Raw genomic sequence first — 27,379 nt, forward strand, 5'->3', positions numbered from 1 at the left:
GAAGAAAATGGACTAGATTTGAAATAACGGTACCCCTAGAACTTAGGTCCTATTGTAGCATTGTATCCGTGATTAAAAAAGTATCATTATAAAAATGACTGCACTTAAGTAATTAAAAGTGCATTTGATGAAAGTTAAATTTTATAAAGAAACATTAAGTAGTTTTTAAGATATTTGCAATAAACAAGGTTGCAAATAGTGCGTAATATCATTTGTAAAGTTTATAATATTCACCTTAGCAAATCTTACTTGGATTTCGCGGTGACTGCCGGTGATTCACCGCGATCCATCGCAATTCAGCTCGACCCGCTGAGATTTTTCATCGCGAATCGCCGTGAACATTTTTTTATAATAGATCGCGGGGTCTTACAAAAGCATCGCGATTTGTTAGACTCTTTAGCAGTGGTTCAGTGTAAAAAAGTATCGTCATTTTCCACCCAGGGTAAATATATGTGCCGGTGAAAGCGCGGAAAAAGCAAAAAATGCTAGCCAAGGACAATATATAAAAATGCGTGTTCGAATACCAGAAGTTAATAATTATCCTAAAAGACCATCTGAAAAAAAACAACAACATTTAGTCACGTAAAACATGCCTGGATTTGTGGTTTATGCAATATTAGTATGTAAAGGTGGTCTCTACTGCCTGTTTTGGTCTAATACAGATTAGATTGTACATAAACATAAAAAAAAAATAATTTGTGTGCAGGACAAGATCAAGGCATGTAACGACCACCCTAAATGTTTTGAAACCTCTGGGGTAAGTATTGGTTGGATAAGATGTCTCCTCTAGAGAAAAGATTGAAATATAATTATGAAATAATGGCCTTAAGATAGTTTTAGGGTTTATCCTTTTTATATTTCAGGCATAAATATTCAATGTATGGTACTCTATCGTGTTTTTGGGTAGCCCCTTTTCAAGATATTTAAAATCATTCCCATTCGTAAAGAAACATTGAGTAGTCCTCGCCCTCTTTCTTGATTTCTTGATTAACTAAACGACCCTTATCAATCAAATTATGCTCCACAACAGGGTATTCACATAACGTTATGTTAAGATGTAAGCTTAATATTTGAATCTCTAGCGCTATAAAACGATAAAAAAAGCACACACCTGACACAAGCAATAAATATATCTCTACTTGTAAATGTAAGTGCAAGTGAAAGTTTAAATTATTTATATATCACTCCTGACGTCGAAAACATTAAAACACCTGTTTATTACAAATATTCACTAAATATTTTTTTTTATTTAACGAATGCTATACTTTTTGATGGAAATTAGTACGTTTATTGAAACCTTTGTGAACGAAGCAATGTTTAATATTCTTCAATGCTTTTTGCGATACCAAGAACATGCCTCCAGTAAAATGGAGTTATAAAGCACTTTGTTAAGGTTTATATCGCTATCGTAGTGTGCATGGCAGAAAAAAATATCATATTTGACTTGCGCATTACAGTTTTGTTACTGTTTAAATAGGAATATTGATGTGAATTTAGGTATTGCGTTACAAAAACGCATAGGACATTTAAGGGTATTTATGAAGAAATTAAAATGGATGATCGGCGATCAATGCTTCAATGGAGATTTTGTTGCACACTCATATTCGCACTTTTAATACTGGTATATGTGCTTTTTAATTATAATATCACAAAGGCTTTTAATATAAATAACATAATTGAAAGGAAAATTGTCGCAGAATCTAAACGTAGAAATAGTGATCCATTTGAATTAAAAATTGTGCAATGGAACCCGAATGATACCGATAATTTGCTTGATCAAATTCGAAACTCTTGTTTGTCGGGCAAAGGATTGCTGCGTGATGACAGGATTATTAACTCTAACACGCTACAGTACAATACCATGGAAGATATAATTAATGTTGCAAGAAATATACAAAAATATCATAATGTCGTCCTTGTAAGTGTTATTAATGATGCTTATTTACCGTTCGCATATAGCTGGCTATGCAATACTGTTGAAATGGATGTACATAAATCAGTTTTAATTATTACATTCAACACTCAAATAAGAGATAATCTTATAACAAACTGGAAGAAAATAAATGTTTTTGCGCTTGACATCGAAATGCCTAGCGGTGATCAAATATACAGTCGAGCAGGTTATGTAAAAATAATGATTCGACGAACACAGATCATGTATTCTATTTTACAGGCTGACATAAATTTGCTTCTGTTTGAATTTGACTACGTCTGGTTCTCTAATCCTTTACCAGAATTTAACGATATGTCGGATGTTGATATTTTGTTTAATCCAGTGTCTCTGACAAATGGAAATACTAGTAATGGTGGACTTATATTTATATATGCCACAGACAGAGCAAAAGTGTTCTGGAAAAAATTAACTGAATTAATGATCGACCTTGGTGAAAGGATTCAAACACAATCAGTTCATACTAAAGTTTCAGAACACGAAAATGATCAAATGTATTATTCCAAATTGCTGAGGGAAAGGTAATATAATATTAGTTACATTTTGTGTTTTCAAACTATATTCATTCTTTTACATAGTTTTATTTCTGAGATTGACAAAATATTGCACTCTTTGTCTTGGTATGCGTTTTGGATCCCTGTTTTTCCTCATATACTAAGGCTTCTTTATTTCATCACATACATAGCAGTTCAAACTCAGATCATTGTACAGACGGTTTATTCGTGAATTTGAGACAAATAGGTATAGTTATTACATACGAAATAAGGTCATTACCAAGTTAGGCTGAAGTTCGTAAAATTAAATGGACAAACGCCGTCGTTTTTAGATATATTCGTACGACTATTGCCGTTACTAATCAAAGAGCGTAACATTTTAGGACGTAAAATCCCAACTTCCTGTGGCGGAATTCGATCCCAGATCGCTCGGGTGTTAGTCCAATGTTCTAACTGCTTAGCCAAAGTGTCGATTCCGAGTAAGCAGAGATTGGCTTTAAACGTACATGATATGCGTAAGCGACAGTAACACTTTCCCTCTTCAAAGAAGTCATAATTTATTTTTACTAGAAAAATAAAGAAATAAAGTCCGTTTCCAGATCAAGCTACCATCTTAGCACTTTTTGTCGTAAGAAATCAAAGAGCATAGCATTTTATGATGAACAAATACAATTTCCTGTGGCGGAATGCGAACCCGGGTCGCTCAGGTGCTAGTCCAATTCTCTGACAACTGAGCCAAAGCGTCGACCCTCACGCATGTGTCAGAGATAGGCTCTAAACGTACATGCCATGGTAAGCAATCGTAACAATATGTATTAATTCGGAGAAGTTGAACGACGCAACGAGGAGGTGATAACACCAGGAAACTTGAAATCCGTTAAGACAAATTAATTTAGCGTTCATGGAACCTAGGAGTTACTGTAGTAAAAATTATGTTTGCACTGCTATTCTCTTGTCAATACACTACGTTGAAGTATTTTCGAAATGTTGATACTTGACGATAACATTGACTTTATATATCACTTTACAACAAGATATAACTTACAGTTGTATTGATAGTTTGTATTTCTTTAATTTTTGCCAACTGGGATAACCAGGTTCCCCATTCATGTGTATATGTAAATAAGTATTACATGTTGCTTTTTGTATTTAGAATGCTGTCTTACTTCAGTACTGATACTTTACTTTGGATATTAACATAGTTGTTCACATTTCCTGTTCAACGCAACGGAGATGTGCGCAAATATGTTTCTTTCTATGCAAAACGCCTACCCATGGTATTGAAAACTCCGCAAGCCTGTAAAATCTTAAAATACATCGTGTGCTAATATTCTCGGCCATTTTAGCGTGTACAACAAATCTCAATACATGGAAAATGTGTACGTCCAGTCAGGCAAGATACGTATTGTATTGAACTACAAATATTACAGTCTTGTTCAAGTCCCCAAGACATTAAAAACAAACTCTTATTTTTTTTTTTGGCAGATTGCATGTATTTTTCGCAATACAGATGTGACGGAAACATGTATTTAGGAATTAATTTCCAAAAACTATTTCTCAAGCAATTATAGTGTAAATAAAAATATTACCATCAATGAAATATCACACGATCGTCTACAATCTCCATATTCATACATGAAAAGGCTATGATTATTTTAGTTACAACCAAATTTTTATTGATAAACAAAAGCATTTATAACATTTGAGTCAAACAAAAATAAAAAAAGCTTCAAAATCACTGCGAAAGAGAGTGTTGGTGTGTGTAACTTAACCCTATACAAGTTCCATGAAATAATAGAAGATACAGGACTCGCTGAAATGCATTAATCTTTGACAATGGAATGCAATAAGCAAAACCATTGTTTAAAACAGTTTACACATTTTTGCGCTTATTACCTTTCAATTTAATTATTTCAGTCAAATAGTTTTGATGCATAAACATAATGTACATACATTTAGCACTTCCGTGCATTAATTTTGTAATGATTTCATCACTTCACCTCTTTGTATAAAAGTCAAGATTTTTAGAAGAAAGAAAATACAAAAATTTATGCAAACGTTCAAACTCTACCAACACGTCACATAACACCATTAAATTTTTAGTATATATGTTATAACTTCTCTGAGAGGAAGAAACTCAAATGGATACAAATTTAAATATCAACCTGACACAGCCAATGTGTTCCAGGCAGGTCCAATAAAATAATGTATATAATTTCGTATAAATTGAACTTCATTTGATGTATATAATGCTGATGATTTACTAAAACAACTTTGTTGTTGATGTTAAGTTGATTTAGCAACTCTTTTATTTAAAAACAGCAAAACGTTTACAGTTAACCTGCATGCTCTTATCAGGCTTATGGTCAACTCCTGTAAAGTGATCGTTTTTTTTCTTAGTGATTATTTCTTTTATTGAATTGAACGACGCTTCATGGTAGAACAAAAACGTAGGTGCAGATCCTTGAATTATTTCTAGCACGGACGGACTTTTTCTGCTAGCTAATTCAATATTTTCCTAAACACGGAAGAATCCAACATTCCAAGCGGGGTTTAGAATCCATGGTGGTAAGGGGCAAGTGATTTGAAGTCATATGACGCGAATGACTCGGCTACGGAAGCCCCTCAAAAAGAATTATTATTATTAGAATTGGACTTATTAACGAATCATTTCTAAGGATATAATCTATTCGAAAAAAATTAAAGTTGCGTTGATATTTTCTATGAAATAATATTGAATATTATAAAGTAGCCAAATTATATATCATCTACCGCAGTAAGTGAAATGTACGCCTAGTTCATATGCATTTTTGACAATCGCGCTCGATACAGCAAAACGTATCTGAAAACACTATTTTTTTCTTTTACAGAAATATATCAAATATTAAAAACATATGCTTATATTTCTGATACAATTTCATATAAAGTTTTTTTTTTTTTAGATGTTAAGTTCTGAGTATTTCCACTTTTCGTTTCAGTGTGCTTTACATGTCGGGTTCCGATTCGTTCAATAATTATTGTCAAGAAAATAAAGATTTTCTAGCAGATGTCTCTATCATATACGATGGACTGCTACTTTCGTATAGTTTATCTAGAGTATGAACTGTTACTTCAATTTTGCTATTGCCAAGAATTGTGTCTAACACATACTCAATCCTTCTTTCTAACCGCACTGTGCATCTCTTGTCTTTCAGCTAATTGAGTTTACATAAACATCCCATTCCTCTGACATTTTCAGGAAACTCTTAATATCATTAACTCTGTCAAATTCTTTATATTTATTATTAACATTCACGATTGCTATATTTTGCCTTAACGTAAGAGGATCAATAAGACTGAATAATTGACCATAAGATTTTATCGCCAAAACCAAACTCTGTATCGACTGATAAATTATTAACTTTAAATCAAAATGAGATTATGTTTCTCTACTTGCAAATGCTATCAAGCTTTGTTTCGTCTTTAACCCATCAGCAGGAAGTCTTAAACGTGTGTCTAATTAAATGGTAGTATCTTCATTACATTAACAATACCTTTCTGTTGTAAACATATTTAGGTCATCCTTGTTATATTTTCCTGCTTCAACACTTGGAGAAGTGTGTCGCTAGGTCGGTCGTTAATATTTTCGCAAGAGAATATGTGAAATAATTACCAGGTTTTTTAATGATTAAACAATGGCATTCTTTTTTTTCCGGAAGGTGAACACATATAAGAAATAATCAGAATTCAAAAAGAAAAATAACATGATTCCAAACATTTAAAAGCTAGTCACAGACGTATATAAACGAAATCCATTTGAAATTTTACACAAGCTTTTTATTAGTAATTGGACACTTATTAACACTTCCATGAAGCATAGTGTCACGAAAGCCTAACGCCGTGCCTCTTCGTGTTAATAAACACGCGGGACACCATGGCAGGCACATGTACTTTTCCGCAAAAATATGTATTAGAAACATTTGCTTCTAGTTACAAAATATCTATAATGACACGTATTTAAGCCGGAATTTCTACTCGTGTTCAGCATCTGCGGATAGCAATAATACTTTAGTAGAACGTTGTTGCTGTACACAATTTGATATGTCAATCTAGCATAGTCGCTACAAAACTTGTCTACATTTCTGAAAGACTTATCTTCAGTGAAGGTTTTTTTTTTATCTTAAAACATAAAAGTACATGCATCATATCTTGATGCCGGAATGGCTCACTCTTACTTGAACAATATTAACGAATTGCGGTCTTCCGTATGATAATAAAGATATCAAGGGGTAAATCATGTTTTAAAACATTTTTTATTAAATGGAAATCACAAATAACATCGTGTAAGAAATTGTGGACACATAACAATTTATTTTGACGATTTGATTGAAATATGAAACTTAATGGAAAAAGAATGAACAGTATTTCACTAGTTACTAATAGTCTTACGTTTTGTTTAGATAACATCGTATAAGACTTTTTTTAATGTGGAAAGGCAGTTTATTTTGATAAGAATGTAATCAACTTCCCACTATTACTTTAAAGGGTATCGAGGCATTTTCCATAAAATATATTCATACATATATCTTACAATTTCACTAAGTATGTTCAGTAAAGAAATTAACTGTTAAATTACTAGTATGATAGTCGCTTTATTTCAATATAAAAACAACTGACACATCGTTCAAACTATAATCTGTCCATCAAACACAGACCAGCCTAGTATGTCTGTGTCAAAAATGAGAAACATTAAAGCAGAAATCGAAAATATGACGTTTTATAACGTGTTTCAGGTAATTTTCTCACATCACTTCAAACAGTCACCTTTTCTAATTAAGTCGTCACGTAAGTAAAGGCAATCTCAATATATGAAACGTCTTTGTTTCATCATTGAAACATCCTTATAACAAAACAAAAAAAAACGCAACTGGAATTTGATATAACAATTGCAACACTTAAAGTACAAATATACAAGGTGTTGTTAACTCTCGTTTTATAAGTAATATGATTGTAAAACTAATGCGGCATTTTAATAACAACAAAAAAACACTGTCGATGCCGCTTTTTGGCCGACTTCAAGTAACTCGGTGCAAAATCTATAACATTTTCACTTCATACTGTCATACCTTGTCAGATAGTGGTAAAAGAATTAACAAGGACAAGAAAATATAACAGCACTGAACCAAGTACGGGAGAATTTTTTACAGTCGCCTCACGGCTCTTAAAAATTGTTGTTGTGATAGTTAATAAAATATGCAAAGTTATCCTTTGGTAGCACTGTGAAAAAAGAGTTAATATACGGGAGTGTACGGGATTCCGTATATTACCCATATACGGGAAGAAATACGGGAAAACTAAAATACGGGCGTGTACGGGGATTGTATATTTAAAAGTCCGTATACTAATAAAATACGGATTTCCGTATACTATGAAATACGGATTTATTAGTATACGATACCCCGTATATTATTGAAATACGGAAATTTTTAAAAGGGTTATTCTGATCGTATACAACAACGTATATTTCCCGGGAATACATAAATCCGTATATTACGAAAATACGGGACGTATATTTTCCGTATATGTTTCGTATACAACCCAGTATATTTCCCGTATATTCTGGAATACGGGATCAAAGACCTCCGGGGTAATTTATCCTTCTTCTTGCATGTTTCAAACAATTTTGATTCCATGTTAATATTGATGGATTTTTCAATACAAGCAATTAGGATGGATTAAGCTTTTTCCATGTCAATACTAATGAAAAAGATGATTAATAAATCCATGCAATCAACATATGTAGTGAAATTTATATTCTCCAGATTCTCCGGCCATTTCAAAGGTCAAACATTTTGCAGGTTTTCGAACTTGTACATGTATGCAGAATGAAAGCCAATATTGAAAGAATGAAATGTATAATACTAATATTATCATGAACTGAATAAAAAGCATTCACGGAGCAAAACAAAATCAAAGACATAAATGAATCCATCATTTCTTCTTGCGCGTTTCCGATTCATTTTTACAGTTAATCTAATTACCCGATTGAGAAATAAAAAATTGATTCATCCCGATTTATTTTACTGATAAATACATCCGTGGATCATCGCTATTATAAAAATAAAAGTATAAGTTAACTCTTTCTTCTGCACATTTCCAACTCCTGTGCATAGAATGCAAATATTTATAGAAAAAAAGAAGATTAACTAATCCATTCCGGTTTTACACTGAAAAAAAGTATATCAGACATGTATTGATACTTTACTTATGAAATCGATTCTAATATTTTTACAAACGCAAAATAATCGATATAATATGTCTACGTCCAAAGACTCGAACAAAAGCCCTTCGTTCAGTTTAATACAGTATCTTCTGCTACCGTCCGAGTAGGTCGTTTTTTTTGTGTTTTAGTTGGGTTTAACGTCGCACCAACATAATTTTAGGTTCTATAGCGACTTTCCGGCTTTGTTGGTGGAGGAATACCCCAGGGACCCCTACGTGACTTTTTCATCACGGGCACCTGTACAGAACTACCGAGCTTGTCTTCCTCATATGAAGAATTCAACACCCTGAGTGAGGCTCGAACCCACATCGATGAGGGGAAATTGGTTTGAAGTCATCGATCTAAACCACTCGGCCACGGAGGACCCGTCCGTGTAGGACAGATCTTTAAACCAACATGTAGATAACGTAGCATTTTGGTTATTATAAAACACATAATTAGCCTTAGTCATTCAGTGTAATTTAATTCAAAGAGCTATAAAAATGTATTTCATACCTTTTTGTTCAATTTCAGATGTAACTTATAAATTATTAAGTGAAATATATGTTCAAATCTACGAAAGACCCGTGGTGACATTTCAACTTCATGAATTCACGATTTCCACTTCACGAATTCACGATTTCCACTTCATGAATTCACGATTTCACGATTTCCACTTCATGAATTCACGATTTCCACTTCACGAATTCTCGATTTCCACTTCACGAATTCACGATTTCACGATGGTGAAATCGTGAATTCATGAAGTTGAAATCGTGAATTCGTGAATTCGTGAAGTGGAAATCGTGAATTCGTGAAGTGGAAATCGTGAAATCGTGAATTCGTGAAGTGGAAATCGTGAATTCATGAAGTTGAAATCGTGAATTCGTGAAGTGGAAATCGTGAACTCATGAAGTTGAAATCGTGAAATCGTGAATTCATGAAGTGGAAATCGTGAAATCGTGAATTCGTGAAGTGGAAATCGTGAATTCGTGAAGTTAAAATCGTGAAATCGTGAATTCGTGAAGTGGAAATCGTGAAATCGTGAATTCATGAAGTGGAAATCGTGAATTCGTGAAGTGGAAATAGTGAATTCATGAAGTTGAAATCGTGAAATCGTGAATTCGTGAAGTGGAAATCGTGAATTCGTGAAGTTGAAATCGTGAAATCGTGAATTCATGAAGTGGAAATCGTGAATTCGTGAAGTGGAAATCGTGAATTCATGAAGTTGAAATCGTGAAATCGTGAATTCATGAAGTGGAAATCGTGAATTCGTGAATTCATGAAGTGGAAATCGTGAATTCGTGAATTCGTGAAGTGGAAATCGTGAATTCGTGAAGTTGAAATCGTGAAATCGTGATTTCGTGAAGTGGAAATCGTGAATTCGTGAAGTTGAAATCGTGAAGTAGAAATCGTGAATTCATGAAGTGGAAATCGTGAAATCGTGAATTAGAGAAGTGGAAATCGTGAATTCAGGAAGCAGAAATCGTGAAATCGTGAATTCATGAAGTGGAAATCGTGAAATCAAGAAATCGTGAAATCATGAAATCGTGAAATCAAGAAATCGTGAAGTTTTTTCGTGAAATCGTGAATTCGTGAAATCGTGAATTCATGAAGTGGAAATCGTGAAATCGTGAATTCATGAAGTGGAAATCGTGAAATCAGGAAGCAGAAATCGTGAAATAATGAAGTTGAAATGTCACCACGGGTCTTTCGTACAAATCCGTTGACTTTTGTTTCAAAGTAATTCCGCAGATGATTCTATGTAAACCACGGTGGCATAGAGAGGACACAGGAAATATTTTATCTTTTATGTGCGCAGGTGTTAGCATCACGTACGCAGGTGTTAGCTACCACGTGAGAATGTGGTAATTAACACGTGCGCGGGTGATAACTATCACGTTCGCACGTTATACCACCATGTGCGCATGTGATAGTTAACATGTGCGCACGTGTTAGCTGACCAATAAGAAAGCGTAAAAGATCTGCAATTTTTCTACATGTCGGTTATAAGGAAGTGTTATTTAGTAGTTACCTGTAATTTATAAAGTAAGTGTTTCTTGTTTTTGAAAAAAAAGGCTGATATCTCGATTAGTTTCGTTGGTCAGTTACAACGTTCGCGCGTGTTAGCTAACAACTGCGAACGTGATAGCTATCACATGCGAACGTGTTAGCTAAGATAGTTAATCAACACATTTGCACGTGATAACTAACATTTGAGAATGTGGTGCTAACACGTGCGCACGTGATAAATAAAATATTTCCTATGTCCCCTCTATACCACCGTAGTATACACTGTTCCGAGACTATTTTTTGTCTCGTGGTCGTACTGTCCTTTAATATTGACCTAGCACTCATGAATATTTCGTATATTTCCGTTAAAATTATCTTTTATGTCCAAACATAGATAGCAATATAAATACTACATATATAATTCTTAGTTGATATACTGTCGCATGTGCTGGTAGCTGATCGGACAAAGCGTTTAGCTGCCTATATCAGGGTAGTGGGTTTGAGTTTTGGCCATACCTTTTCCCTCAAATTTCATTTGCAAACTAACCACTTATTTGTCAAACGTATCGTAATATTTATGGTCCATTTATTAAAAGTTATCTTATTCACCGGTTGTAAAACAGTGGACTATTAAAAATATCTCAGACAAAAAGACAAATTACCTGTCACAAACGTACTAGAAAATAAATACTTCAAGAGAAAACAATTAAAATTCTTAAAAATAAAATAGGTAGCGATAACATTACATTTCGTTACTTTAAAGAAATGATACCCGTGGTAACGTGGGTGGAAGTCAGACCCACCGTGACACTGATTAACTTTATAAGATAGATAGTTTTAGGATACAAATATTGCTTAAATTAACGAAAACGCCCGAAAAATATTGGCAATGATAAATGAGTGCAAGGTCAATATTTACGGACAATATATGATTATTATGAGAATAAACACAATCGTTTAACATAAACCTTTCATCAAATGCTACATAAGCATTTACCTCCTCGTAAATACACTGTACAATATTTCTATTTAACAGAGACGCCTGAACCCGCTAGACAGTACTCTTGTTTTAAAATGTGAATGACCAGTATTTAGCGGCAGTTGAGTAAGATATCCTTTCTAAATAAATTCAATTTGGCAAACGAATGAATAAATTCGGTACTTTTTCTGACTTTTTCTTCCTTTAGTAAACGCATAAAATTAAATCCTATTAAATAATATAGCTTTGGCATCACTATCAGTAACATGTAGTACATTTTGTGTAATAGTTATTACATACCAAACCCATCTTTTTATTCTAATATTCCGGGTTAATGTATAGATACATAAGTATGTATGCATGTATGTATACATATATGTATATATATGCACAGTGACTTTTAATTTGAATTATTATTATTTTAAATGTGTAGTAATTATTGAAAACTGTGAAATTATTATATTATGTTTTAGTTGTCTCTTATAAATCTACTAAAGAGTTGCAAAGTACATGTATATATAGAATTTTATCATGCCTTTAATATTGTACTTTGATGAGACATTAATAAACAATAAAAACTATAATTTCTGCGGAACAGTTTTACTGCAACATTAATTGAGAATCAGTGTATGCAACACTAAAACTAAATTTAGAGATAATAGACATGACCAATGCACCATGCGCCTTGAATGGATTCATCCCAACGCATCTCGCGTTCATCTATCCCGAGGCGATAACATCTGATCGAAGTGACCGCACGCGATAATCTGTATATTACATTCTACAGAGGGAGAGGAAGTCAGGGGTAAGTACTTATTTGATTTAATATATCTTAATTTTCAATAATCTGAATTTGACCGATATTTTTTCTCAATATGATTTTTTTTGTAACAAAACAGATCATGAATTATATTTCAATTAATCGGAAACACTAATTGCTTCCAGTATGTCGATTTAAATGAAAATATTTAATGTACATCAAATGATACACTTTTAAATACTCCTTTATTGCTTTAACGAATTCAGAAGCATCAGAAAAAAGTCAATTTACTAAATTTTGTAATCTTAATATGAAAAAGGAAATTCAGAATAGCCGTTAAATAGTTTCATTCATTCATTCATTTATTCGATCAATCAATCAATCAATCAATCAATCAATCAGTCACAACTCATCATTAAAGTATTATTTTATTCATTCTTTCATCCACTAGTCGACAAGAATGTCTGTCACCAAAAGTTGCAAGAGTTTGAAATAAAAATATCGCGCAAAAACACCATTGGGGTTAAACGAGAATAAAGTTGCAAGAACAAAAACAGCTACTGATAAAAAGTTTTATTTCGTTGAAGCTAAGTAGCCAAGGCTAGCTTCTTTACGAAGGAATGAGGGGGCAAATACATTCATTCATTCGATCAAAACTGGAATCTCAGGAAAGCATTCATGAAGTTAATAATTACGATCTTTTATCTCCAGAAAATGGTAATCTAACTGACAAAATATCGCCTTTTCCAGACTAAAATGTAAGCGGTTGTGATGCGTATTATCTTTTCAATGTATTATATAAAAAGGATTGGTTATAATTAAATTTCATATTATGTAGAATTTGATTATTAATCTTAAAGGGAATTCCTATAGTTTTTTTATGCGCATCTTTCTGCACAGCCGACACTTTCTGTGGAAAAAATGAACTGAAGTCAACATATGTTGAAACGTGTTACAGACAATCTTAAATATGAGGAATCTTGAATGAAATAACATTTGTGATAAGTTCTATCAGTTATCAAATGTTGATATTGGTTTATGTTGTATTGACAAGTATCATGCCTGACAGTTATCTTGCTATTTTTGTGGTTGTGTTTTCACATCGCATTTTAGTACAAAGACAGTGTTGTTCATATAATGTAAGATAATTGCCTTAGTACTGATAAGACAATATCACCTTTCAGATTATTTAGTATTCAATTATAGAAAGAATTAAGATTTTTTAAAACTTTTCTTTAACTTCTAGCAGACATACATGTAATCAATTTGGCCAGGTTCGCGCCATTTTCCGTCCGAACAGGTGTTGTATTCTAGCGGTCTTAACATAAAATTTAGCCTGGTGACCCATATATTTTAGCCATTTTTATGCTTGCAATACAATTATCTATACACAAGAAAAACAGGAAAAAATTCTTTGAAAGAGGTTTTTCAAAATTAAAAAAAAATATTCTTCACTATGGGTATTTTTCATTGAAAAAAGTTCACAAAAGTGAATATGAAACAATTCTTTTTTTTTCATTTGTACCCATTATTGTAAGGATAGAGTATTACAAATATATCTATGATATCAAATAACTATATAAAAAAAATATGTAAAAAGAAAAAAATACGTATTGTGCTGTCTTGATGTATATTTTGGTTGGTATTTATAAAAAAGCAGAAAATTATGAAAATGTTGAAAAATCGCTTGCAGTTTCAGCAACAGTGGGTGTGTTCAAAACATTTTTTCACAAAAACAAGCTTGGTGACCTATTGTTTTTATTTGTTCATTGTTTTCAGCACAAATTTTCCTATCATATATGTGAATTAAAAAAAGATCTATGAAAGGAAAAAAAAAACTATACGAATTCTCTTTAAAGTGTCAAGAATTTTATATTAACCTAAAAATACGCGTAAAAATACAAACATACTCTTACCTCTTTCGTCGATTTCCGTACTAAATGTTATTGTTGTAGGTTGTGTAACACGGGGGTGGGGGTGGGGGGGGGGGTAACCAATAACTAATAGCTTTGGTCATTATAATTTTATATGATGCATTTACAGGCGGGCGGTTTACTAAACGATGTACTTAAATGAAGTTAAACTTAATATTTAAGTGAAATGTGGAACAAGTCAAATATATATATAATACTTTATAAATTGTCAAATAAAAGTGATATATAATAATATGAATACCGGTATGTTGTCTAACATATTTAGAAAGCGTTACATATTATACATCTAACACAAACATTTACTTTCAGGAACATACATGTACAAACAAATAATTGCTCAGCTAAGTCTGTTATTTTATATATGCGCCACCGACCGATTTTCAACGGATCATTATGAAATTTTCAAAAAATAAAGTTGACGATATTTCCGACTCACTGATATTTTTTCAGTTCTCTGTTATTCTCCATTTTGCAGCTGCAAATCTTCAAATATTACCACAAACGTCATTTTTTTTTCAGCAGAGCACAAAATGATGTACTTAACAGGTTTTCTAAGTAGCGTTTGTATATACAACAAAAATATGGCAAATATGTTTCATTTTCAAGTTTGTGTTAAAATTATCTCTGCAATGATATATTACTTGTCAAGTTAATTTAGACGTCACATTGGAGGCAAACGATTTATGAACGCAAATCACGTAAAACTGACGTCGGGTTTCACCCAAAATTTTGCGTAAAGACGCCTTTATTTAAGAAACTGCACGATAGTTTTTGAACAATTTTGAAAAAGCGTACATAATTTTAATCTCTATCGATTCCAAAAATGAAAATAAGAAAAAAAATGGTGGTTACCGTTTTAGATTTTCTCTATTTACCATTGTGCTTCCCCTATCCCAAGTAAGAATAATGATAACTTGAGTTGTTTTTCGTGAATTTTTCGTGAATTTGGGCCAGGATCTTTACTGTTCGCTATTCACTCAGTAAATACAACTTAATTAACAAGTTGTAAGAGCAATAAACATCTCGCGGGAAAGTCTATTTTTGCACGTAAAAAATGTGTTTTTCTGTTACTCCAGCCAGGCCTTTTAACGTGCACGAATAGACATGCGCTCTTGCACAACCAATCATTCTGAAAACAAAGATGTCATTTGTTAGGAAAGAAATCGACTATGTCTGTAAATTCGATCTTAAAACATTCAATCAAACTAGCACCATTTCTTTCATTTTAGCACAGATTAGATATGTATACACTGCTACATAATCATTATCGAATATTCGGCAACTCTAATACGAAATAATGTAAATTATATTGATACTCTGATATTTTCTATTATATTTCAGTTAATCTATGAGATTATGATAATTTTAAATCCCGATTTACAGTTAGTTTTCTATTTCATACTTGAATACAGGAATTAAAAGCCAAGATGCATTATGTTTATTTTAACATGACGAGATGAGACGTTTATGATGTGAATATTTTACTTGTCTACAATAAATCTTAGCGAGAATATTATACTGACTGCGAGATTGGAAATTCTGGAAACTCTTCAGATTGTTTAACCAAAAAAAAAAAAAAATAAATAAAAAAGGAAAAAAAAAAGAAAAAACAATATTTAGTGGCAAATATATCGTTCAGAACTTGTTCAGTCACAAAGTTTAAAGAGATGATTAAAATTAGATAAAAAAAGCTTAGCAACGCGACTGTTATGTCACCTTCATATATTTTATCAAAACTGTACAAAATAATTATTATTGTTCATTTTTAATAAGTTCTAACAATATAAGAAAACCATGGAGGATTGCGTAATGGCTGACAGGTTATAGAACACTAATTTAGCATAATAATGGCGAACAGGTTATGAGATACTAGTTTTTCAAAATAGGTGGCTACGGAGGTTAACGTTAAAGCAAGCTTTGGGTTAAATTATATTGTGGATGTATTTTTGACATCTTGGTAGAAATAACATGGGGAAGTGTTATTTAGATCACATCACTGCACTTTATGTGCTTTTGAAGTAATTAATTGTGACAGGTAAAATCTCCCTTGAAAAAAATCTCTCCCCTATGTCATTACTGTATGTCAGTTTGAACACAATCCTTCTAAATGATGTAATGATTGGCCTGGCTACGTGTAATGGCACTATGAACACTATGCATTTTATCCGAGTTAATGATATCTAGTTTCTTTTCGCGACGAAATGAGTATGGTGCGTACTGACACTTAAGTGATGTCGTCATCCCTGTTCACATGTCATTTTATTCGTCATAATTTTCACATCGTTTAATAGATATAATTATCAGAGTATCTATGAACTGCAAGAGTTCATAACTTTTAATGTGTGCATATTTTTTTAATTTCAGGTTGACACAAGAGTTTTGTCACTTAACTCCGACTGGAATCACAAGCTGGGACGACGATTTATTTTCACGATAGAGAATATGCTTATGTGAGAAGTTACTACTAGTTTGATCAACATATGCAGCAGATGACATATCGAAAAGCTTATAGCGGTAATCAACATTCATGGGAATAACGAAAACATGTACAAACAGTAATTAAAGAAGTGATACTAAACTGATTTGTTGCGTTAATGGCGCAGAATTAAATGTTCGAATTGCTAGAGACAAAATGCTTGATGATATTGATTACTTACATTTCCTGCTTATTTCATTTGGACAAGAAATGAAAAAAATAATTCATAATCGTATGAGAAAGTGTTTTAAAAAGTATTTAAGTTGAATAAAATGTTAATTAAATCTGACTTGTCTCCATATATGGCATTTTTTTTCATACCCTGTCTTTGTCTTTCTTTTTTCTAACATATCGTTTTCTGCTGTGAGTATGTTTAACCTTCAGTTTATGTCATCTTTCAGTGTGTGCCCATATACAAAATCAGTTCACATAAAAAACAGACCCGTATATCAAAAACTATCCCGTATAACAGATGCAAATACATTCCTTATATGGCACAAGAACGGGATCCGTATATTGCGTATACCATGCATAAACGGGACAAGTCCGTAGCCCGTATATCAAAAAATACAGTTTCGTATATTCCCCGTATATGATAAAAGTACGGGATCCGTATACTAAGTATATCATGCCTACACGGAAAAACTCCGAAACCCGTATATAAGAAAATATAGGTCCGTATATGTTCCGTATAGTAGATGCAATCACGGTCCGTATATGAGAAAAATACGGATTCCGTATACTACGTATATCCAACAGGTTCATATACGTCTTCCGTATATTCTAAAATACGGAAAGTATACCGGAAGAAGTCTCAAGACCCCTCGAATACATGACAATAAAATTTAAGTTAATTCAGAACACGAAAAAACACCATTTCTATGGAAACTTTTTGAAAATTCGTATATTTCATATATACGGGAAATACACATATATGTATATTCGGCGCATACGGGATCCCGTAATGCATGACAAATATACGGACTTCCCGTATACTAGATGTTCCGAATACGGGATCGTATATTAGGTCCGTATATTTGTAATATACATCCCGTATACTCCCGAATTTTCAAAATATACAGGACCCTATACTCCCGTATATTGACCCTTTTTTCGCAGTGTAGCATAGAATGCAACCAATAATTATCCTATCACTGCCATGCTACTACATGTATTGCATTTTGATCATTTGGCGACGGTTACATATTATTAGTACTGGATTCCGTAATATTTTTCCAGTATTGAAACATAATGGCATTGGCATTTTGTGCACTATAAATCGTGTTCAACCATTTTCTTGAATTTCAAACAAACGGTTAAGTAGACATTCTCATCTGAATACGTCAAGAGGGTGGCAAAATTTTTTGCAATAAATGAGTACATAGAAAATTACAGGGCGTGGAACGAAGAGCGCAGTAAAATGCATCACTGCCGAATTGAATGGCTTTATTTAAACGATATATTTGACAAAGCATGAGATTTTGGGTCCAAATGCGATTTTTGTCAAAAATAGGGTTTTGGGCTAATCTGACAGATTGACATGTTCTGAGTATAAATCTGCAATTTGACAACAAAAATCAGTCGTTTACATGGAGAAATTACCACTTTTCGGACACCATGGTTTTGTCTAACTGTATCAAAATTGAGGCAGTATATCTTAATTATTACTCCATTTTTAAGTAATATCAAGATAAAATACATGATAGAATAACAAAAGCAACATGCAATTAATCAAATATATTTGCTTTCTGTCGTTTTTTGTTCATGTAGTAACAAAACTTTTTTGTTCTGAACATCGTTTCTGTAGCAGCACTGTTGTTTAACCTCCTTTTAATAGTCCCTTGATGAATCTAGGAATACATTACATCTAGATTTAGTTAATAATATAGTCTACAACGTAGTGAAACAAGTATGAATTGTGTATCTCCAAACTGTCATTAGTGTCATAAACGTTCAACAGGTCTAGGAAAGTGGTATATTTACAGATTATCTGTAAATTTACAGATAATCTATAATTTTACAGATTTTTCGATCTATAACTTTACAGATTAAATGATTGAAGACTGCAAAATCGCAGCCTGAAATTAATTGATTTACTTATGGTACGCATAAATAAAGGCCAGTTGTAACTTTCAGTCATTTCTGTTGACTTTGATTTTTTTGAAAATGCCAAAAAATTAAAGTCAATAAAAATAGCTGAAACACAACAATGATGTTAATTTGTGCACACTGAAAATAAACCAATTAATTTCAAGCTGCGGTTTTGTGAATAAATGTAATTTCATCAATTTTCATACACACAATCTGTAAATTTACAGATCGAAAAATCTGTAAACTTATAGATTATCTGCAAATTTACAGATAATCTGTAGATATACCACTTTCCTATACCTGTTCAATATCCGAGCTGTTTTGGAAAAGATATCGGGCAAAACAGTCGATATAAACGCAAATAATATTTTTTTAACTTTGCATACCGCTTAAATACTTACTTGCCTGAAAATTCGCTTACTGTCAGTCTTATACCATTGAAATAAATTATCAACTATTCTATGTTTTTATAGTTTCATTTTCTCTACGACCTTCTATGTTTACAGTACAAATGGCGTGTCGATTCAAAGGGCGATAAATTATCAATCATTTAGTTAAAGAAACGAAATTGCAAAACACATAGTAGCCCAGAGTCAGGTCCCACCAGGTCAACCTCCAAAGTTAAACATACCCCTCCACCACATGCTAATCTAAAGGTAATGTATCTGCACTGCCAATCTATAGTCAATAAAAAAACTTGACACTCAAAATCCAGACATCGTCATAGGAACTGAATCTTGGCTCACCAAAGACTACTGCACTAGTTAGATATTCCCCTCTTCATTAGGTTATACCCCATTTCGCAAAGATATGCTTTCCGGTAAAGGTGGTGGCGTTTTCATTCTGGTCAAAAACAAATATATTTCATCAGTGCAGCAACAACTCAGTACACAGTGTGAAATGCTATTGGTCAAAATAAATATGAATGCCTCTCAGTCTCTATATGTTGCTGCCTACTAAAGACCAAAGGAAAATGACCTTATGAGTCTTACTGAGCTCGAAAGGTCACTGGAACTCTCCAGATCCCTTAAAGGCACCAAATGTTTTTTGGTGATTTTAACACCCCCAACCTCACCTGGGACTCTGACCACATACCCATAATGAAACCAAACAGTACAAACTCCCAATCCTATATCAAACTCCTTGAAATTATTGATGACTACAACTTTACACAACTGGTTAACACTCCCAAACGAAATGATAACATACTGGACCTATTCTTAACATCAAATCCAACATTAGTCACCACAGTATCTGTTCTAGCAGGTATCTCAGACCATAACATAGTCATTACCCAGTCCCGACTTAAACCCTACATAAACAAGCAAGTCCCCGTAAACATTCCATTATTCAAAGGGCTAAATGATTTCAAACAATTTATAAACAGATCTAAGGTCAAAGATACAGAGGATATCCCAGTCGAAGACCTCTGGATCAGGTTTAAACTCCTAATACAAGAAGGCATATCTAAGTTTGTCCCGATCAAAAAAAATAGGTACACAGCAGCTCCTCCCATGGGTCACCCAAGATATAAAACGTAAAATCAGAAAAAGGGCAAACTGTTTCAAAAGGTCAAGTTGCACAATGGTCAAAATAAGTATTGTCGGCAATTTAAAACCATTAAACACCTCATCCAACAAAAAAAATAGGTTATCTTACGAAACATACATTGAAAACATTCTTGACATCCAACATACACACAACACGCACTCTCCCAAATTCAACACTAAGAAACTTTACTCACTAATAAAAAATGGCAGACAGGACAACCAAAGTATTGCCCCACAAAAAGATCAGACAACTGGTAAAATTAACTCAGAATGCATTAGAAAAGCTAACATCCTGAATAAACAGTTTCAGTCTGTTTTTTTCGGGAGTTTCTGTACTATCAGTGACCCAGCTATGTAAGCCCTTTGTAAAACCAGATACCCGATTATGAATGATATTGTCATTGACCCCAGAGGTGTCCTGAAACTTCTCCAAAACCTAAAGGTGGATAAGGCTGCTGGCCCAGATCTGATAAGGCCCATTTTTCTTAAGGAGCTCCGATATGAGATCCTTAACATAGTATCACAGATATTCCAAAGATCCTTTCATACGGCTCCCAGCAGAATGGACGAAGGCAAATGTAAGCCCTCAGTTCAAAAAAGGTGATACTAGTGACCAAGCAAATTATAGGCCCATATCCCTAACATGTGTTCTATGCAAACTCCTAGAACATATTATTGCTTCTAGCCTATCCACACACTATCCACACACTTCTCCAAACACAACATTCTATATGAGCTGCAACACGGGTTCCGGGAAAAACGGTCCTGTGAGACCCAGCTAATAAAACTTGTTGATGAAATATCAAGGAATCTTTCCTTAGGTAAACAAACCGACCTTATCCTACTAGACTTCAGTAAAGCCTTTCATAAGGTCAACCACATTTAATTACTATTCAAACCCCAAGAACATGGTGTCTCCAAACAAATCGTGTCTTGGATCAGGCCCTTCCTAATAGGTAGATCCCAGTCTGTCATGGTCAACGGTCATATGTCTGATCCAGTTCCTGTCACATCCGGGGTCCCCCATGGCTCTGTTCTGGGGCCCCTGCTCTTCCTATTGTACATAAACGATCTCCCTGACACAGTCACCTCCCAGGTACGGCTATTTGCAGACGACACAGCCGTGTACCTTGCAGTTACCTCCCTCAGATTGCCAAAGGTTACAAAGCGATCTCCTAAACTTAGAACCTTTGGAAAAAATGTGGGACATGGAATTCAGCCCCAGCAAGTGCCAGGTCCTCCATATCACACGTAGCAGAAAGCCCATCCAGTTTCCTTATAAGCTACATTGTCAAACATTATCCCCAGTTAAGGATGCAAAATACTTTGGTGTCGATATCAGCAACGACGTTAACTGGAACACATATATAAACAGAATAACAACAAATGCAAACAGAACACTAGGTTTCCTCAAACACAACATCAAAACAAAACACGAAAACGTCAAAGCACTTTCATACAAAACACTGGTCAGACCACAATTAGAATATGCCCCCCCCCCCCCCCCCCACACACACAGGGTTAACATACACAAGCTGGAAATGGTCCAGCGACGTTCAGTCAGATGTGTCAAAAATGATTATTCACGATACACAAGCGTAACGGACCTACAGAACACCTTAGGCTGGAGCACACTTGAGAAGAGACGTCTAGACTCCAAACTGGTCATGTTTTACAAGATTTATTACCATCTTGTAGCCATCCCCCTCCCAACTTACTTAGAATTCCCAACCAGGTTAACCAGACACATGCACCCCCTCAGTCTCCGCCAAATTCACGTCAACTCGGATTTCTTTAAATTCTCCTTCCTCCCCAACACCACCGTCCTGTGGAACAGGTTACCCCCGCATATTGCGACTCTGTCTGATCTTGAATCCTTCAAGCAGGCAGTGGCCCTGTTCCAGTATTAAATATAGCAGTACTTTTTAATTCTCTTTTATTCTACTGTTTTTAACATTTTAACAACCATGCTATCTCTTATATTTTTACTATGACTGGAAGTCTTCTTCCAGTTTTACTTTTATCTTCACTAACACCCGGCGTGCACCCTGCCCATAATACTCGCAAGAGGCGTGAGGCAGTAATCATAGATAGATAGATAAACATGGAAATGTTAAAATACATAACAGTTTGATAAAAACCGCTTGCCACTTCATTTATTTCTTGTTGCAAGGTAGAGTTTTATTGAAAACAGAAATGCATTAATTGCCGCGAACACGTGGTAAAATCCACATTTTTTTTGTGACATAACTTTAATCGAGGTTTTCTCAAATGACGTGACGCCGAATTTGGACCCAATTATTACAGTAAATGGGCCATAGCATAATTATTAGGCAATGCATATGATAACAATTAAATAAAATGACAATGTGACGATAAAACGTGAAAAAAATGAAAACGTGAATATCCTAATTGAGTAATTTTGCTTGCATATATCAAATAAATAAAATGATAAAGTGACGATAAAATGTGAAAAAAATGAAAATGTCAATAAATGCAAGCGCCATAACGCCCCTCTAATTACGTGACAACTCGTTTTACAGATTCTCGTTAACACTTGATTTAAATTTAGCTCAATATATGCATGTATGGAGACATACATAATTTGTCTCATTTTCAAATGAGGCATATACAAATGGCGTTAAAACAATATGAAATTAAAGTAAGGTAATACTATGATAACTGAACAAAGTATACTGCATTCTTTGTATAGAAATTATAATTTGTTAAGGTATTAGCCGCTTAATAGTAATGTTTAAAAATGACATTTACTTGATATATTCTTAAAGTTGATCGTGTTTCGTATTGTGTTGCAATTTTTGAACAACTTTAACCGTACATTCTTTTTTATAAATTTTGTATACTTTATGATATTTCCTCAAGCTCAGGTAGCGACAAATTTCAAAGTTATGGCCACTATCCAAAACGTTGGCAGATAATTCATTATATCATTAATTTTGATAAAAGAAACATCAAACTATTGGTAAACAATTATAAAACACAAAATAAAACGTGTCAGTATCATTTTTTTAGGGTAACTCAAGTAAACGGATTTAATGAGACAGAATTCTAACTCCAACATTGAAAAATTAAGGTTAAATACTACGGGTCTGTTTTGAATTTAGCTCACTCATTCAAAAATAACTTTTGTGGCAGCAGTAAAACCTACATATTTCTTGAACAATATGTAGTCTAAAGAGTAAAAGCTAAAAGAAAATTTATGTAACTCTTTATTTTTAAAGATGTCTAACTCTACCCCTTCTGTTTCAGAGGTAAATTCACTTGAACAGCAAGAAATCGCTTATCATATGAAAATTTTCCACTTTTGTACAATGAATCAATAATAAGTCTTGAAAGAAGCAAAAACATACAAGAAAAAAGAAAAGAAGGGGAACAATTTGATCTCAATGGGGCTTGAACCTACGCCGCCCCCCCCCCCCCCCCCCCACCCCCTCCCCTCCCCCACCACTGAAAACTACAGTCAAAGAAGGCTTATAGTAGGAATTAAATAATCTTCAGGAAGGAGGTACTCTATTACGGGTCTCATACCTTAAATACTTATGAAAAGGGTTAATGAATATGAATGTCAAAATGCAATTCTTCTCAGATGACATTTATTCTGCTGACAAAAAGAAACTGACATTGTGTACACCTACAAAGGTGATAGAATATTAAAATAGTTGATTTAGAAATTATTGTATATAGAAGTATCTAGTAAATCATTTTTTTTTTCAAAATTGGTGACATCACCTTTGATGTGGAAACAACAAAATGGGACTACGGCGGCTCAAAGCAACTGTAAAATCATATTTAATACGAGCCATTTCGAACGTAACAACGCGCTTTAACTAATAACTATGTTTATATGATGTATTAGCCTTTAATCACACCTGACCTTCATTTGTAGGTCTAAACCTGTTATTGACCCTGCGGGAAAACTGTTTGATGTTTATGTACTGTCAAATGAAATTATACTTACGCAAATTTAAACAAATCTGAAATAACGGAGCGGAAGACACGACTGTGATAAATGTGTTGCGACATTGACAGGTATAGAGACGGACAGACAGACGAACTGAAATATGAAATAATAGGGTTTCACAACACATGAGCAAGTCCTTTACTAATTTTAACATCGTTTTTGAAAAACTAGCAGAACAAAACTATTCAAAAATCAAAAGTTTAATTTACCTATTAATGAGCCTATTTTCAGTCTCCGCTAACATTTGGAATCTGTAAATCAATTCAATGCCACTGTTATATAACGTACCAATCAAGCCGGTGATAGTAAACTTGAAGGATGGTGCATATTTCAATATATCTCAAGAACAGAATCGCTCAAGCCGGGTCTCTCTTTTATTGATGGTTTCGTCAGACGCAGTGCAAATGATTGTTTATATATTTTTATGGAGATAATTTTTGAAAAATTGCAACATTTTCTGTTAACATTTCAGGTACGGTAATATTAGGACTAGAAAGCTTCCACTTGCTCGCTATGCGGATGGTGTATGGTATATGCTCAAAAATTCAGAGAGGCGAAAGACTAAACCAATAATGATTAGTAATAACTATATTGAAGGTAAGAAGTTTTTACAAAAATATACGAGGGTTTTAGCCTGATTTGGTCGAACATGTTATCAAACTGTTCCTTTATAGATGAACTATAACAATATTTGAAAATATCTTTCCTTGTTTCAGGAAATGTCAACAAAATGAAAAGGGCAAAGTCATGGAAACACTGGTTTCTTCAAGACAACTGTACGTGTGACATTGATGCTGTTCGTAAACTTCAAAGGGGAGCAAACAAATAAAAAACAAATGTTTAAGCTGTAAAGTGCCCTCAACGTTAATAAGAAACATAGCTTTGTTAAAGATTTCGTTACACAAATTGATTTAGTTTAATATATATCATTGTTTAGTGATGTGTACTCACACTTCATATCAGATTTATCGTAGAATAACTCGAGGTTTTCGTTCTTATGCGAAACAATATATGAGCCGTGCCATGAGAAATCCAACATAGTGGGTTTGCGACCAGCATGGGTTCAGACCAGACTGAGCGGATGCGCAGTCTGGTCAGGATCCATGCTGTTCGCTTTTAAAGCATACTGCAATTAGGGAAACCGTTAGCGAACAGCATGGATCCTGACCAGACTGCGCGGATGCGCAGGCTGGTCTGGATCCATGCTGGTCGCAAAGCCACTATGTTGGTTTTCCCATGGCACGGCTCATATCATGAAGGCCGTAGCCCTTCATGATATATTTTTACTCATAAGAACGAAAAACTCGGGTTAATCTACGATAAACCCCGTCTGGTCAGGATCCATGCTGTTCGCTTTTAAAGCATACTGCAATTAGAGAAACCGTTAGCGAACAGCATGGATCCTGACCAGACTGCGCGGATGCGCAGGCGGGTCTGGATCCATGCTGGTCGCAAAGCCACTATGTTGGTTTTCCCATGACACGGCTCATATCATGAAGGCCGTAGCCCTTCGTGATACATTTTTACTCATAAGAACGAAAAACTCGGGTTAATCTACGTTAAACCACGTTTGGGAACTTATTATTTCTTAATTAGACGCAAAAAAAGAACAACTCCATAGATTATGTACTGGTATTTGGCAACTGCAATGAATGTTTCAACCATACTGTTTTTGCATGTATAATATAAGTCTACATATATCTGATTAAAAAGAAAAAAGTATCAGCTAAATTGAAGTAAAAGATTGAATTAACTACAAAAGCCCTTAACAAATAGTTAATCGGTATTGATATATTAATATGAATAAATATAATTCGACTCGTGCGTCATTGGTTAAAGACGCTTTCCTGAGGAGATAAAATGCAAACTAACAAAAGAGCTACACTAAAAGTACAAACATATTAACATACATGCATAGTATCAATGTATACACATTCATAAATGAAATAATTATAAAACACAAATGCATTAATCTGACGAATAATAATGCAGCAACAGCAAATTTACACTTTTTATACCTTATTATATACTTGTAGCACTAGTGCTTTAAAAAAAAACAGTTGTTAACAATCCATTAGACATTTCTTTTATGTTCTGTTTTTTTCAAAATTATCCTACGTTTTCCAACATTTACTATTCAATATAATCTGCACAAAGATCATTTGGATGCATAGAACGCAACCAAGCAAAATAATAGCAGACTCGGAGAGTCTGTTCATGAGAATAAATGAAATGTGCAAAATTCCTAACGCTCCCTACAAAAGGCTGAAACGAAAATATATAATAGTAACACTGAGTGTTTTCCATTATCCAAAAGGTCAAGAAATATAACAACACTGCGTCCAAGCACGGAGATACTTTTTACATCAGCCACATTGCAGTGCGCTTGTGATAATTAAGACATTTTGTGAGAAGATCTTTATAAAACATACTGCGAAACAAGGCAAACTAATAGCAGACTCGATTTTATCAAATCCACGTCTTGAGATTGAATGATCTGATACCTGTACCCTCTCCTAATTTGTTATACATTGTATGGTGTTTCATTTGGTGCCTTGACTTTTGCAAAGTCATTGAGTACATATTCCTATTTTTTTATTAATAAACCCCCCTAGTGGTGGCCATTGACAGTTTCAAGGCGGCATCAAACTGTTTTCTTTCTTCATGCATCATTGTTTCTGTTTATTATGTTTTTGCAATAAATTCATTCGTCTGTGTCAATGTGTAGATCTACTCAGCCACTGTTTTTCCAACCGGAGCTCTGTGTGGGCAGATGCGTTCATTATGAATATGGCTTCTGTCCCTTTAATTTGTATTCATATGGAAAAAAATTGTGTGCATCCTCTATCGCAGATCAGAATAGTCTTTATGTTGTTATAAAAGAAGTTTTATGTTGAGCCTTTCTCCA

The 27,379-nt window shown here is 33.8% G+C and overlaps 1 protein-coding gene across 1 annotated transcript; it reads left to right on the forward strand.

Moving 5' to 3' along the window:
• The first annotated feature begins 1,165 nt into the window (after window positions 1-1,165).
• On the forward strand, window positions 1,166-25,407 carry LOC123566248 (uncharacterized). Its single transcript, XM_045360191.2, has 3 exons — window positions 1,166-2,472; window positions 24,944-25,068; window positions 25,188-25,407. The coding sequence occupies exons 1-3, from the start codon at window positions 1,553-1,555 to the stop codon at window positions 25,298-25,300; spliced, it is 1,158 nt and encodes a 385-aa protein (XP_045216126.2). The 5' UTR covers window positions 1,166-1,552; the 3' UTR covers window positions 25,301-25,407.
• Window positions 25,408-27,379: the final 1,972 nt, after the last annotated feature.

This window comes from Mercenaria mercenaria, chromosome 8, assembly GCF_021730395.1.
Source record: "Mercenaria mercenaria strain notata chromosome 8, MADL_Memer_1, whole genome shotgun sequence".
Lineage (NCBI taxonomy): Eukaryota > Metazoa > Mollusca > Bivalvia > Venerida > Veneridae > Mercenaria > Mercenaria mercenaria.

Bases quoted from the DNA above. Each gene is read 5' to 3' on its own strand.
- LOC123566248 (XM_045360191.2), top strand. From the start codon at position 1,553: ATGGATGATCGGCGATCAATGCTTCAATGGAGATTTTGTTGCACACTC. The intron at 2,473-24,943 runs GTAATATAATAT...TTAACATTTCAG, and splicing joins TCCAAATTGCTGAGGGAAAG to GTACGGTAATATTAGGACTA. The intron at 25,069-25,187 runs GTAAGAAGTTTT...TCCTTGTTTCAG, and splicing joins TAGTAATAACTATATTGAAG to GAAATGTCAACAAAATGAAA.